This window comes from Megalopta genalis, chromosome 14 (genome assembly GCF_051020955.1).
Source record: "Megalopta genalis isolate 19385.01 chromosome 14, iyMegGena1_principal, whole genome shotgun sequence".
Classification (NCBI taxonomy): Eukaryota; Metazoa; Arthropoda; class Insecta; order Hymenoptera; family Halictidae; genus Megalopta; species Megalopta genalis.
In genome coordinates this window covers 5,138,463-5,153,654 of record NC_135026.1, presented here as the reverse complement: position 1 = coordinate 5,153,654, position 15,192 = coordinate 5,138,463, and the positions used below count along the sequence as shown (strand labels likewise).

Below are 15,192 nucleotides of genomic sequence, written 5' to 3'. Positions count from 1 at the left end.
CTTTTTCTTTTGCGAAAATGTTCTACGAGCCTTCGTTCACGAGTTATTAACGAAAAACAGTGACCAATGAGAGTCGAGCGCAACTGACGCGAGGCGGCCTCGCCAACCAGCGGTCGACGCCCGGCTCCGCTCTTTGGCTCCGCCGCCTGGCGCCAGCCGCGCTCGCCTCTCATTGGCCAGTGCTTTTTCGCTGATAACTCGTAAACGAAGCCTCGTAGAACATTTTCGCGAAGGAAAAAGTTGTTTCAAATGATCTCATTTATCCTCCATTTCAGTATTGTGAGACATTTTAGGGACGCCCTGTACACAAACCTCACCCATCCTTCAGACATCCCAAGGCAAGGGCCCGCTAAAATAATCTCACTGATGAGTCCTTAAATGGGCCCCAGACGAAACGCTCTCCCCTCCCTTTTTCCGCCGAATCCTCGGTTATTTCGGCAGCTAGACGGTGAAAGTTTTTCACGCTTCTCCCACGCGAATGCTACGCTCAATTTCGTCGCGCCCATCTCGATCTTCTGCGCCCAGTGCTCGACGAGAAGAGCACCCAAGAGAAAGAGCACCCATCGCACGCTCGAGTGCCGAAGTCGCCGCGCACCTGACGGGCCCGAAGAGGCCCGCACCTGACCCGCCACGGGGCCTCTAGAGTCACCTTTCCGCCTGCGAGAGCTCGCTCATGAATATTAACGATTGTGAAACGCGATTTTACATGAAACAGCACTCACGGACGACGCGTCGTTTTCAGCCGCGCGTACGAAAGTACGCGATGCCGTTACCGCGACGGATTCGCTGCAGTATTTACACTCGATTTACGGAGCTGTTTCATATTAAAAAACAGCTGTTTCGTATTAGTTTATAAAAGCAACGATAAGACATTTATCGCGATTTCTAGCAAGCGTTATTGTAACATTTATTAAGTGGGCAACATATATTTACGAATAATCGTGAATTAAAAAATTAAAAAGTTAATGAACCGTCATATTAACGGATTCCGTAAATTTAGTATTAACATCCGTCCGTGCTCTTTTAGACGAAGCTCCGGCAATCGGCGCGTGCGAAAATCGTGCGCCGAATTCGGCGATAACTCGACTCGCTCTCGCCGACGTCGCACAGGGTATCGAGCAGTGATTTCTGAGCAATCATGCCAAGGTTCCAGCTGCGCGTTCGTTAACAGGACAAGTCATTTAGGGGGGCACCCAGCGCGACAAAGGGACGGCGCGATCCGCCGATGGCATTGACATTCACCTCGCAGCCCCGATCCCCATGGCGTGGCAAGTAGCCCATCAGGCTGCTGGCATAACGAGCCTCATCCCCACGTGCGAAGAAATTTTCTACGCGATAGAATCGCCAGTGAAAACTCCGCGGCGCGAAATGAGAGCTCGTTAGTCGCGTATGGCGCTTCGGTGGAACACCGAGCGGCGTTCTTTTCCGAGATATTCCGAGGCCGCGAAGCGATCGTCTCGCGCGAAGTGACGGATCGATCGACGCTGAGAGTCCTCGACGATGATCGGATCGGGTGCAGCGCGGTCTCTCTGACGAATTTCCCGCGGAAATCAGCATCTTGACGGGCGTCGCTCTTTGATCAAAGTCAGCTCTCCGGGTCTTTCGGTGGCTTTTTTGATGCCGATCGCAGAGCGATCTGCTCGCAAGTAGCTCGCGAAGCGCAGGGTTCAAGAGTTAGGGTCGCTTGGACGTCGCCAATGAATGGTCACGGAGGATTCCAGCCAGCGAGAGGACATGCTTGAGACCGAACGGAGGACCGCGATCAGTATATCACAGCTCGGACTTTATTCTGATCACAGCGATCGAGAGACCAGGAGCCGGTACGGCCTCATCACCAGGAAATTCGCTATCGGAGTTATGGTCGTGGGTGCAGTGGTATTGGTGAGTATGCGTTGGCGACGGTGCGCGCGAATTGGGGAATCGGTGTCGCGCGAGTTCGCGAATTGTGTTCGATGAATTTCGTTCGCGGATATTTTGCTTCGTTGGAACGATTAGGCCAGTGGACACTGGCTGGTTAGGAAAAATTCTTAGATCTTCGAAGATGTTGTTTTATTAATATTTTGACGATTTATTTATCAGTAGCGATTGTTGTTACATTGTTCGCTAATTAGTGACGCAACGTTGTTTGGTGATTAGTATCGCGACGGACTGTTTCGTTTTTCGTTTCATTCAAATTATATTTTTCGTGGACGTTATTTTTTTTATTTATTTTTCTGATTAGTATATTTCTGTGTGAATAGTAATTGATGGTGAATAAATAGAACTGTCACAATGTACTGTTTCAGTAAATTTCGTTATTCGTTACGAATTCAAAATTCATTGAATTAAGAAATTTATTATAACGAATTTGGTTTCGTTGGAGTAATGATTGTTGTAAACATTCCTTATTTTTTTCCATATGGTAGTCCACCAATGATAATTGATGGATAATTCAGTAATCAGGATCACAATGTATTGTTTCACTGATTTTAGTTTCGCTAAATTTCATAAAAATAAATTTGGTTTCAGTAAAATGTTTGTTGTGATGGACATTCTTTATTTTTCCCAGATGTTACTCTATGAATATTATTTAATGTTAGATAATTCAGTGATTCGGATCACAATGTACTGTTTCACTAAATTCAGTAATTCTGTTCAGAAAAATTCCTTATCTTTTCGATGACTTACTCTGCCAACACTAATTAACGCAAATCTATTTAGTATCACAACGTAGTGTTTTATTAAATTCAGATCACAATGTACTGTTTTATTAAACTCAGATCACAATGTACTGTTTCACTAAATTTATTAATTAAATCAGAAAAAAAATTCCTGATACTATTTAGTATCACAATATATTGACCCACTAAACTCAGATCACAATCTACTGCTTCTCTAAATTCTCTAATTCTATTCAAAAAAAATCCTTACCTTCTCATTGACTTACTCTGTCAGCACTAATTAACGTAAATCGATTTAGTATCACAACATACTCTTTTATTAAATTCTGATCACAATGTACTGTTTTACTAAACTCAGATCACAATGTACTGTTCCAATAAATTCAGACTACAATATGTACTGTTTCACTAAACTCTATTTGCAATGAATTGTTTCACTAAATTCGAATCAAAATGTACTGTTCCACTAAATTCAGATCACAATGTACTGTTTCACAAAATTTAGTAATTCTGTTTAGCAAAATTCCTTACCTATTCAATAACTTACTCTGTCAACACTAATTAACGTAAAACTATTTTTAGTATCACAACATACTGTTTTATTAGATTCAGATCACAATGTACTGTTTCACTAAATTTACAAACTCCATTAAAAAGAAATTCCTTATCTTTCTGACAACTTATTCTGTGAACACTAATTAATATAAAACTATTTAGTATCACAATATATTGTTCCACTAATCTCAGATCACAATCTACTGTTTCTCTAAATTCTCTAATTCTGTTCAAAAAAATTCCTTACCACTTCGAAGACGTTACACTCTGCCAGCACTGATTAATACAAAATTATTTAGCAATTAGTACCGCTAATAACTAAACTGTTCCACAAAATTTCGCTTCGCAAGACGTGATTCAATTAATTTTAGCTCATATTAAAATGACAATTACCCCGAAAATTCTCCATTTTCCCAAGCCCTCGCTCGGACGATATTAATCGACGTTAGATCACCGGCTAATTACGCCGGGCGTTGCACAATCCTTCGATCTGCTCGTCGACCGAGATCGGCACAGTTGTTCCTGTTGCCACGGCCATCCGGTTCAACGACTTCCTCGGCGTGATCCCGGCCCATTATCCGTCGCTCATTAACAGTTCACTGCGTCGGATCGTGTCTAAACGTTATCCGTGTTCGTACGTTCGCACGATTTAACGCGCTCGCGCGCGCGCGCGCACGCGCACTCAAGCGGGGTCAACAGATCCTTAATGAACGGGCGATGACGTAAATAGAAAATTCCGCGTGGAATTATTAATTTATCGGGCGTCCTGTCCCGGTGGGATTCAATCGGGCCAGCGGCTTTTTTAATTGCTCGAAAGTTGGTCTAGAAAACCGCGTGTCTATTAGATCCTTGTTATAAAGTGATACACGTCTGTGTTAATAAAACTGTTGTTAAAACTGTTAATTGCACGTTGATGTGCACATATCGACAATCGGGTTGTGGTATTTTGTAAACAATTTACAAACCGGTGGAACAATTTGTTAACAAAATTAATCCATGATGTTTAATTTCGTTGTGAAATGTTTATATCTTTCTTTATATAGCTATGGAATCACCTATATATTTGCTATTATTATGTCAAAGTATACTTATGCAATAAATGAGAAAGATAAATCAGCAACAACTTTTTGAAATCATTTTGGGTTTTGTATAAATTGTTAATGATCACAATATAATAATATAATAATACAATAATATAATAATATAATATTATAATAATATAATAATATAATATTATAATAATATAATAATAAAACAATATAATAATACAATAATATAACAGTAATATAATAATAGAATAATAGAATAACATAATAACAGAATAATAGAATAATAGAATAATAGAATAACAGAATAGCAGAATAATATAATAATAGAATAACAAAATGGTAGAATAATAGAATAATAGAATAACAAAATAACGGAATAATATAATAATATAATAACAGAATAACAAAATAATAGAATAATATAATAATATAATTTAATATCAATTAGTAAAATAGCGATTCCTGTTGCAGTTGGAAATAAAAGCAAAAAAAATGTTTAATTAAATCGTCCGATTCGCGAACAATGGAGATACTCGAAGACTAATTTATAAAATGGGCAATTAGAAACGGGTTCGCGCTATAATTATCATAAATATTATGTGAAACCAGATAAACGGCGCGGCTCGGTCCGACAATGGCCACGATTGTCGTGAAAAAAGTAAAGCTTTCGGACCCTTTGTGTCTTAACGAGGCGGCATTCCGTAGAACAATGGGCGCAATTACATCTCGCCGAGTTTTCTCCCATGATTAATGTAACAGGCGCGCCGCGGTGATGCTAAAAATCACAATTTCACCGCAAATCTCTGCATAGCCCTTCCATGCATGGCGAGCCAAGCGTCAAAGACGATATTTCTGCACGCTTCACATATAGGGCGTTAACTGTGTTTCGACACGAATTAACTCTCGTTAACGCGGCAATCACGCCGATCACGTTAGAAACCCGAGACACCGGCGACAAACGGAGTCGGCGTCGAATTTTTTTTTCCATTGCCTTTTCCGTCGAAAAAATCCAAACGATATCACAACCGTAGAAACCAGATTACAATCGACTAGACTGTTTAATTAGAGAAAGCACGGAGTTTAACGAGCTCGGTCTTCCAGCGCATGCAAATTACAAAGCAAAAAAAAAACAGTGGAAATAATCGAACCAGGTTATGAAGGTTCTTGATTGTAGCGATCGCAATTTTTTGAGATATTTTCTTGGGGAAAAATATCCACCTATTTTTTATTCCCTTTTTATAAAATTATGACAAAAGAATTTAACAATGTCAATGAATTATTTTTAACCTGTTGAAATGACTGCAGATGGAGTGAACTTGCCATTCAGTTTCCATCTCGTGCAACGGATGCAGACACAATTTTGATTTGCGAAAAATATACAGAGTATGTTGAGAACGTCGAGAGTCCTTGAAGCCGGCGATTCCTCAAGTGATTACGAGAAACTTTTTCCTTTGCGAAAATTCTCTACGAGGCTCCGTTCACGAGTTATTGGCCAGTAAACGTGAGCCAATGAGGGAGCAGTGCGGCCGGCGCCCCGCCCTCGCGACCGCCGCGCCGCTGTCCACCGCGCTCCCCGATTGGTCCGTGTTTATCTTCGATAACTCGTTAACGGAACCTCGGAGAAAATTTTCGCAAAGGAAAAAATTTCTCCAAATGACTCGGTGAATCGTTTACTTCAGTCTATAAATTTCTATTAATTAATTACAATTTATGTATCATAATTATGTGTTAACTAATTATAAAATACGTTAAACAGTTTTAACGAGTGGTACAAATGCACGTGACGAGTCCAAATTCGAAATTCGGAAAAACAGGTTATGTCTCCCTCGGCGTCTGATTGCAGGTCGGTATATTTCTGTACGACTTCGCATCCGCCACAGCCGTGAACAGCAAGGTGAACCAGGAGTCGAAGCACATGTACATCCTGCAGCATGCCTTGAGGAAGCCGACCAACGCGACGAGGAAATTCGTGAACGGATCGGCGACGAATCGCTCCGTGCTCGGACATCCGGTTTCCCTCCAGGATCGGTCCGACAATGGGAACAACATGTTCCCGTACGCCGGCGTCGGCAACAACGAACTGCCGGACGCCGAACTGCGCACGCAGAATCTGAACAACTACAAATTACGGAAAAGAGTGCTGAAGTCCGTGGATGGTAACGGCGACGCGTCGCCCGCGGAGGGCAAACAGTTGTTCGACAATCACGCGGCTGTCTACCGCGTGAGACAAAGGTATGTGATCAACTTCTCGCAATCTCCGAGCGCGCGACGCTCGACTGTTTACGAAATTTGTGACGCAATCGATTCATTGACAATCGTCGAAATGGTTGCGACGTCGCACGCGCAGCTGGACACCGAACGAAACGAGACGGATTATGGGTTTGTCGAGGCGTTTTCGAACGGGACATTTTTTTAGGAAATTTCGAATTACCGTTTCACGTAATGCCGAGACATAACCTATACTTGTAAAGCTATAATAACGGTTTTTAAATATTTTGAACGTTGAGAGTGTAAATTAGGTCTAAATCAGGTCTAAATTACGTCTAGATTAAGTCTAGATTAATTCTAGATTAAGTCTAGATTAAGTCTACATTTATTCTAACTTAAGTCTAGATTAAGCTAGATTAATTCTAGGTTATGTCTGAGTTAGTATACCATCTCGAAAGCCGAGTCTTCACGTCAATATCTCTGGAAAAAGGTAGTCCAAAATACAGGGTGTTCCATAATTATATAAACATCCGGAGTGTGGTGATTCCTCAGATTATTTTAAGCAACTTTTTCCTTTACGAAAATCGTCTCCGAGGCACCGTTCACAAGTTATTAACGAAACACTGTGACCAATGAGAGGCGTGTACGGCTGACGTCCCGTCCTCACGACCACCGCCGCTGCGCCAGACGGCCGGCGCGGTGCGACATTGGCTGCAGGGGCGGAGCGCCGACCACACTCGCTCTCCGATTGGTCACTGTTTTTCGTTGATAACTCGTAAACGAAGCGTCGTAGAACATTTCCGCAAAGGAAAAAGTTGCTTCAAATGGCCTCGGGAATCACCTCCCTCAGGGTGTTAACGTAATTATGGGACACCGTACATGTTCCAAGGCCACTAAAATCGGGTCTAACTCCCATGTGCTAAATAAATAATAATAATAATAATAATTAATAAATAAATCGAATTAATAAATCGAAGATAAACCAGACTCCCTCGAACATTAAACTGATACGAAACATCTTTGCACAACTCCGTGAGCAAATATTAATCGATCGGCTGAATGGGATTGAAAACATCAAGCAGATGTTTTCTTACACTCCGTGTAAATGAATATTGATCAGACACAGGTATCCAAGCTCGATCGACGATGACGAGAGCTCCGAGGAGAGCCGGCCGACGCCGTTCCATTGGGAGCTGAAGTCCCAGCAGCCGACGGCCTTCAAGCGTCTGAAGTATCCTCAGCTGACGCAATACCGGTATCCGCACGCGTCGCGGAGCATACAGGACATCATAAAGTACCTGACGAACGAGGCCGAGCTGCCGAACAGAGGCATCAAGTTCACCGGTGTTTACGTGAACCCGAAGAAGTACGACATGACGTCGGACATCGGCGAGATGATGTCCAACAGCGATCGGTCCGAGGAGGAGGACGGCTATCCGTACTCGAACGAGGATCCCTTCTATCAGTACAAACCAAAGCATCCGGGGGACGTCAATCTGTTGGCCACGTCCAATGTCAGGTCTGAATGAAACACATACATAGAGTATTTGAAAATGTTAGGTGTCTTCTTTTGTCATTTGGAAATGTAATCATGGCAATTTAGAATATTTCAATTGTATTATAATAACGTTTATGGAGCTGTAAAATATGTATAGATATTATTATACAGCGTGTCCCATGATTGTGTTAACACCTGGGACGAGGCGATTGCTGAGGTCATTTGGAGCAACTTTTTCCTTAGCGAAAATGTTCTACGACGCTGCGTTTACGAGTTATTAACTAAAAACAGTGGCCAATCGGAGAGCGAGTGCGGCTGGCGCTCCGCCCTCGCGGCCGATGCCGCGTCGCGCCTACCGTCTGGCGCAGCGGTGGTGGTCGCGCGGACGGGGCGTCAGCCGTACCCGTCTCGCGTCGGCTGAGCTCGCGTCTCATTGGTCACAGTTTTTCGTTAATAACTCGTGAACGGTGCATCGGAGACAATTTTCGTAAAGGAAAAAATTGCTTGAAATGACCTCAACAATCGTTTAATTCTTAATTATGGGACTGGGGAGCTATCAGTACTTCCTATGTGGGTACTTTTATCTCAGAGGCTCACATATGTACTCGAGGGTTAAATATGAAGCTCCCCCTCTTGTTCTTTTTTTCTCTAAAAACATCATCAGACATACAATTTCTCCTCTCGTCTTCTGGTTGGCCAACAAAGCCACAGTAAAAATGTCCCCATTAAATCATCAGATCCTCCTAGAACTTCACTCGAACCTCCACTCGAAAGTCAACAAACCCTTCCAGATTCGCTCCAACTGGGTTGCAGCGGTACAATCCATACTACGACCCCTACAACAGGCCGGTGACCTACGCGGCGCAGCCCCTGCCAGCGACTGATCAGCAATACGAGAACGTGGCTGCCTACAATCCGGCGAAACGTCGCAAACCGAAACCGTTCAGCGTGATGTTGGATATCTATCCGATCACCGACGTCCTGGAGCAGAGCAAGAAGAACACCAGACCGAAACAGGTCCCTGCAGACGATTACGATATCAGGCGACCGTTTCAGTCTAACAGGGTGCCTAAGTTCTACGCGCCGGTGCCGCCGCAACAGATGCTCGCGGTGCCTAATCAGCCGCTGACTGACGAAGAGGAGAGGCAGCAGATGATCTTCCACTTGAACTTGTACCCGAAAAGGAAGAACAAGATGTCCAGGTAAGAGGTCAGACTTTTTGGACAGAGTTTGTCGCTTTTTGCGATGGAGATTAGATCTGAATTTGTTGTAACATTGTTGAAAAATGTTGTCATTTTTTAGGAATTGTTTGGTAAGGATTTTGTGACGATTTGGATACGATTTTGTAAGAATTTAGTAACAATTTAGTAATAACTTAGTATCAACCTGCTGATAATTTAATAGCTATTTACTAAAAAATTAATAATAATTTATTAGAAATTTAATAGCAGTTTACCAGCAATATAGTGACAATTTATTAAAAATTCAATAGAAATTTACAAACAATTTAGTAACAGTTTAATAACAATTTAATAGCAATTTACAATACTAGAAATTTAATAGCAATTTGCTAGCAATTTAGTGAAAGTTGACTAATAATTTTATAGCAATTAAATTAGAATTTAGTAACAATTTACTAGAAATTTAATAGCAATTTACTAGCAATTTAGTGACAATTAACTAACAATTTAATAGGAATTTACTAATAATTTAGTAACAATTTACTAGAAAGTTAATAGCAATTTGCTGGCAATTTCATAACAATTTGCTAGAAATTTAATAGCAATTTGTTAACAATTTAGTGACAATTTAGTAAAAATTCAATAGAAATGTAGTAACAATTTACTAACAATTTAATAGCAATTTACTAGCAATTTAGTGACAATTAACTAACAATTTAATAGGAATTTAGTTACAATTTAATAACAATTTACTAGAAATTTAATAATAATTTGCTAGCAATTTCATGACTTTACTAACAATTTAATAGCAATTTACTAGCAATTTGCTAGCAATTTAGTGACAATTAACTAACAATTTAATAGGAATTTAGTTACAATTTAGTAACAATTTACTAGAAATTTAATAATAATTTGCTAGCAATTTAATGACTTTACTAAAAATTTAATAGCAATTTACTAGCAATTTAGTGACAATTAATTAGCAATTTAATAGGAATTTAGTTACAATTTAGTAACAATTTACTAGAAATTTAATAACAATTTGCTAACAACATAGTGACTTTACTAACAATTTAATAGCAATTTACTAATAATTTACTAACAATTTACTGACAATTTAATAGCAATTTATTAAATGAAAAACGATTTGTTATTAAGCTGCTATGATCTAATCCTCGATCCATCGAATTATTTCGATCAATATGACGTAACAATATGATGTAACTGTTACAATTAGGCTACTATTTATTCATCAGCCTACTAACACTTCGGCTGCCGCGCCATCTACACTCTTCGACTGTCGCGCCACCTACACACAGCTGAATAAATTACTCAAATTAAAAAACGAATTTCCACGCCAATGTATTACAATTTCCCAATTTAAAAAAAAAAACGTAAGAATGTCGAGAAAGTAATCAAAATCGTGCAACCTTACGATTTTAATTTAATTAATTAAAATACCTTAATTCTGCGTGTCTCTAAAAAAAATACACAAAGTCCCTTCTCTCTCGCTCGCAGCCTCTCGTTTCACAGCACATCGCTATTGGCTCACCGTCTCGAGCATAATTTGCCAGAGATGATCGGCACCACCGCGCAGCGGGAGATCATTATTCTTCGTTTAACTACAATGTAAACGACGTTCTCTTACTCCGAGCGAATTGTTAACGACGATCCGATCCACGACGATCGCGTCGTTGCGAAATCGACCGTGAGACGACGACGGGTCGAACAAACACGAACGTTGACGATCCGTGCGCGCGTCGGGGATCCCAGTTGTGTATTAAATTACATAAAATTATCGGGAAACGTAAATTATAGGAATGATCGGTCGGTTTCCAGAGGTTACGGTGAAACGTTGAATATTATGCAAAATCGTCGCCCACGATGCGCCGGCGTACTAACACGGTCGCCTCACCTAGTTTCGGTTACATAATCGCGAAGCGAATTCGTCGGCGATACGGAAAACGTCGCGGCCTGGTCGACGTATCGGCCTGTAAATCGTGGAATCGTTCGCCGGCGCGCCAGTCCTCCGGAGATCATTCGCTAGATTTATCTGCGAATTCCGCCGGGAGGATCGGACTTTCACCGAACGTGTCTGCACGATCGTCGAGGGATCGATGGAAGAAAGGAGAGAAAAAAAGGAGAGCCAAGAAAATCGTACGGGGACCGTTCGTTCGGTGGCTCGTTAACGACGGCCACGTGAAATGTCACCGGCTAAATTCGTACGAAACGCGCGCGCGCGCGCGCAGAAAAAGGCTCGCCGCTCCGATGACCGGGTTGCTTCACTTGGGACGCATGCCTCTGTTTCGTTCGCTTTCGTGGAGAACGCGTCGCGCGCGGATTGTGCGCCGTAAAATTTTCAGCCAAGACGTCAGACGAGGCGACAGAATAATGCTCTAAGGAATGTTTCGGTTAACAGATGGTCGTTGTTAGTACGCAGGAATTTGAGCGGAATTTTTTAAAATTTTTATCCGCCAGACCTAAGTCGGACCTAACGTAGACCTAACGCAGACCTAACATGGACCTAACTCGTACCTAACGCAGACTTAACGCAATTCAGAATTGGACGTAAGATGTACTTGTGCTGTTAGAAGCAACGTGAACATCGTTCTCGAATGTTATACACTTGCGAATTGTTGAGAGTGGGCTTAACGAAGACCTAACTGAGACTTAAGCCAGACCTAACCTAGGTCAAGACTATATTTACAACATTCAAAGTATTTAAAACACCGTTCGCGATTATTATAAATTTGCGAAGGTAAAAATATACCCAACCCAGGACTAACGCAGACGTAACACAGACTTAACTCGTACTTAACACAGACTTAACGCAGTCCAGAATTGAACCTAACATGTATGTGTGCTTTTAAAAGCAACGTGAACATCGTTCTCGATTATTATAAATTTGCGAAGGTAAAAAGTAGATCTAACTCAGACCTAACATAGACCTAACACAGACCTAACTCGTATTTAACCCAGACTTAACGCAGACCAGAATTTGACCTAACATGTACTTGTGCTGTTAAAAGCAACGTGAGCATCAATCTCGAATAATATGCACATGCTAATTGTTGAAAGTAGACCTAACCAAGACCTAACTGAGACTTAAGTCAGACCTAACATAGTTTAAGACTACATTTATAACTTTCAAGATATTTAAGTCACCACTCTCGATTATTATAAACTTGCGGAGGAAAAAGGTAGACCTAACTCAGACTTAACATAGATCTAACTAAGACTATTCAACCAATATAACCTAACTGAGACTTAAGCCAGACCTAACCTAAGCCACACACACACACACACACACACAAGGCTATGTTTACAACATTCAAGGTATTTGAAACCTCGTTCCCGATTATTATAAAATTGCGAATTTTGAAAAATATACCTAACCCAATAGACCTAACCTAAACATAAGCCAGATCTAACCTAGCCTAAAGCCATATTTACAATATTCAAGCTATTTGAATCACCGTTCTCAATTTAACATAAAAATCTGAGTGCTATAAGTAAAATTATCCCAAATCAAACTTATCCTAGACCTAATCCAGACTTAATCCAGGCCTAATCCAGATCTAACGCATAACCTAACAAATAACTTCCTTTACCTCGCCACCAAAATAAAATCACTAAAAAACAGGACTTCTCAAATCCACCTCGACACCCGCGATAAATAAATTAACGCGCTCAGCAAAATTACCATAATTTTTCAGACACGACATAATTCATCGGTCACAGTCGATGGACCCAGAGGACCAGCAGCAGTTCGTAAACAAGGTGTGGACGCCAATCGAGACGATCGCCAAGCACTTGGCGGTGGCGCGATCGAAACACGTGGAGAACGAGAGTCCGTCGGGGTTCGTCGCGTCGCGTTACCAGGAAACCGTTCTCGACGGCAAAGAGGAGACGAAGAATGCGAGCACCGACGATTCCGAGAAACCGGTAACTGTCCCGGCAAACCATAAATCGAGCGTCGAAGAGGACTACGCGAGCACTGAGAAGTATGAATACGAAGCGATGAAGATCGTCGGCACCACTGTCGAAAATGAAGTCGAGGATGTTACCACTGTCATACCGGAGACGACGACCGTGAAGGAGGTTAAGAGCGAGGACGTTACCAAGGACCTAGACACCGTCGAGGGATTCAAACGGTTCGCTGAGACCGTGTCCGTAAATTAAGATGAAAGTTTTGCCACCTTGAAAAAGCCTAGAAGACTGAATCTCGAGATTAGGATATTTATTGGTGAAGATTTTTGTTTTTCACTTTGAATGAAAAAATTGTATTTCTATTGTAATATTATGTTTAATGTTACAATATAATATTATATAATATCAAATAATGAATATAATATTATATTATATTATGCAATGAATGTAACATTATATAATGTTATATAATGAATATAGTATTATATAATATCATATAATGAATATGATATTATATGATACCATGTAATAAATATAATATTATATAATATTACACAATGAATATTATATTATATGATATTATGCAATTGATAATATGTTATATTATACCATACAATGAATGTAATATTATATAATGTCATATAATGAATATAATATTACATAATATCATATAATGAATATACTATTGCATAATATCATATACTGAATATAATATTATACAATATCATATAATGAATATAATATTATACAATATCATATAATGAATATAACATTATATAACATCGTATAATAAATGTAATATTATAGTATATAATATAATATTAATATTAGAAAAGATATTAATGTTATATTGTACACTATAATATTATATTTATTCTATGATTAACATTATATTATATTATATTCTACCCAATACAGTACAATAAAATAAAATATTATATTAAAAAGAATAATATTAACATCTTTCCGAAAATAAAACTGATTCTTCATGTAAAAATCGTTAGAACGTAAAACAATGTGTACCAAATGAGAAAATTAATTAGCATTTGAAATATTTGTCGGGCTCGAGAACTGTTCTTAGACATTCTAGGATATTAAACGATGTAATCATGCAATATGAATAAAACCGGAACGGAATGTAATACTTTCGCCATTCTCATATCGAACGGACCATTCTAATCAACGATAAACATTCATTATTATAGAAATCCACCTGGAGGCCCCCTCGGAATTTCTTCTGTTTCACAGATCGCTGCTCCGCGAGATCAAATTAACTACGGTGCTCCGCCTCGCCTTGACATTTCCGTCGAGGGCGTCTAGAATCTCCGAAGATCTCGGCTCGTGTAATCCAAAGATATTCGACGATCCGGCGATTGCTTCATAGGCCACGAATACTGTGGCCGAATCCGCGATTATCCGTTTCTGTGCGGTTCGAACCGTTTCCATTGGAAAATGGAACATTTATAGTTTATAAATTATAATAATTATAGATTGCATATCATATATAAACAACAAAAATCCTCGGTCTATTTATATTAATTAATATTATTATATTATTATATTTTTATATTATTATATTATTATATTATTATATTATTATATTATTATATTATTATATTATTATATTATTATATTATTATATTATTATATTATTATATTATTATATTATTATATTATTATATTATTATATTATTATATTACTATATTACTATATTATTATATTATTAATTAATAATATGTTCATATAATAACATAATAATATTAATTATTATAAATAGATCGAGGATTTTTGTCGTTCCTCTTCCACTCATTGGGACAAGTAAAAAATACTATAATAATATCCCGAAACTCTTCTATCGTCTCTACATTAAATGAAATTAATTAAACAAATTAAATTAAAATTTCCTTAAGTTCAATTGTTCGAAATGATTGTTTCGAAATTCGTTCTATTATATTAATTCAGTAAGACAATTTAAAATTCTTTCAATTACTAAAATTTAAAAATGCCAGTTCAGAATTTATTTCATAAAATGTAAAAGTTTATTTCAATTTAACTACGTTTATTCGGACCAACAAATCGAAATGTAATTTTCATCGAAGGTGAACGATCG

The 15,192-nt window shown here is 39.2% G+C and overlaps 1 protein-coding gene across 1 annotated transcript; it reads left to right on the top strand.

Moving 5' to 3' along the window:
- Positions 1–1,306: 1,306 nt before the first annotated feature.
- On the top strand, positions 1,307–13,431 carry LOC117225804 (uncharacterized). The gene is made up of 5 exons (XM_076526248.1): positions 1,307–1,881; positions 6,108–6,496; positions 7,593–7,991; positions 8,762–9,172; positions 12,868–13,431. The coding sequence occupies exons 1-5, from the start codon at positions 1,702–1,704 to the stop codon at positions 13,331–13,333; spliced, it is 1,845 nt and encodes a 614-aa protein (XP_076382363.1). The 5' UTR covers positions 1,307–1,701; the 3' UTR covers positions 13,334–13,431.
- The last annotated feature ends 1,761 nt before the right edge of the window (positions 13,432–15,192 follow it).

Bases quoted from the DNA above. Each gene is read 5' to 3' on its own strand.
- LOC117225804 (XM_076526248.1), top strand. From the start codon at position 1,702: ATGGTCACGGAGGATTCCAGCCAGCGAGAGGACATGCTTGAGACCGAA. The intron at 6,497-7,592 runs GTATGTGATCAA...AATATTGATCAG, and splicing joins GTCTACCGCGTGAGACAAAG to ACACAGGTATCCAAGCTCGA. The intron at 7,992-8,761 runs GTCTGAATGAAA...AAACCCTTCCAG, and splicing joins TTGGCCACGTCCAATGTCAG to ATTCGCTCCAACTGGGTTGC.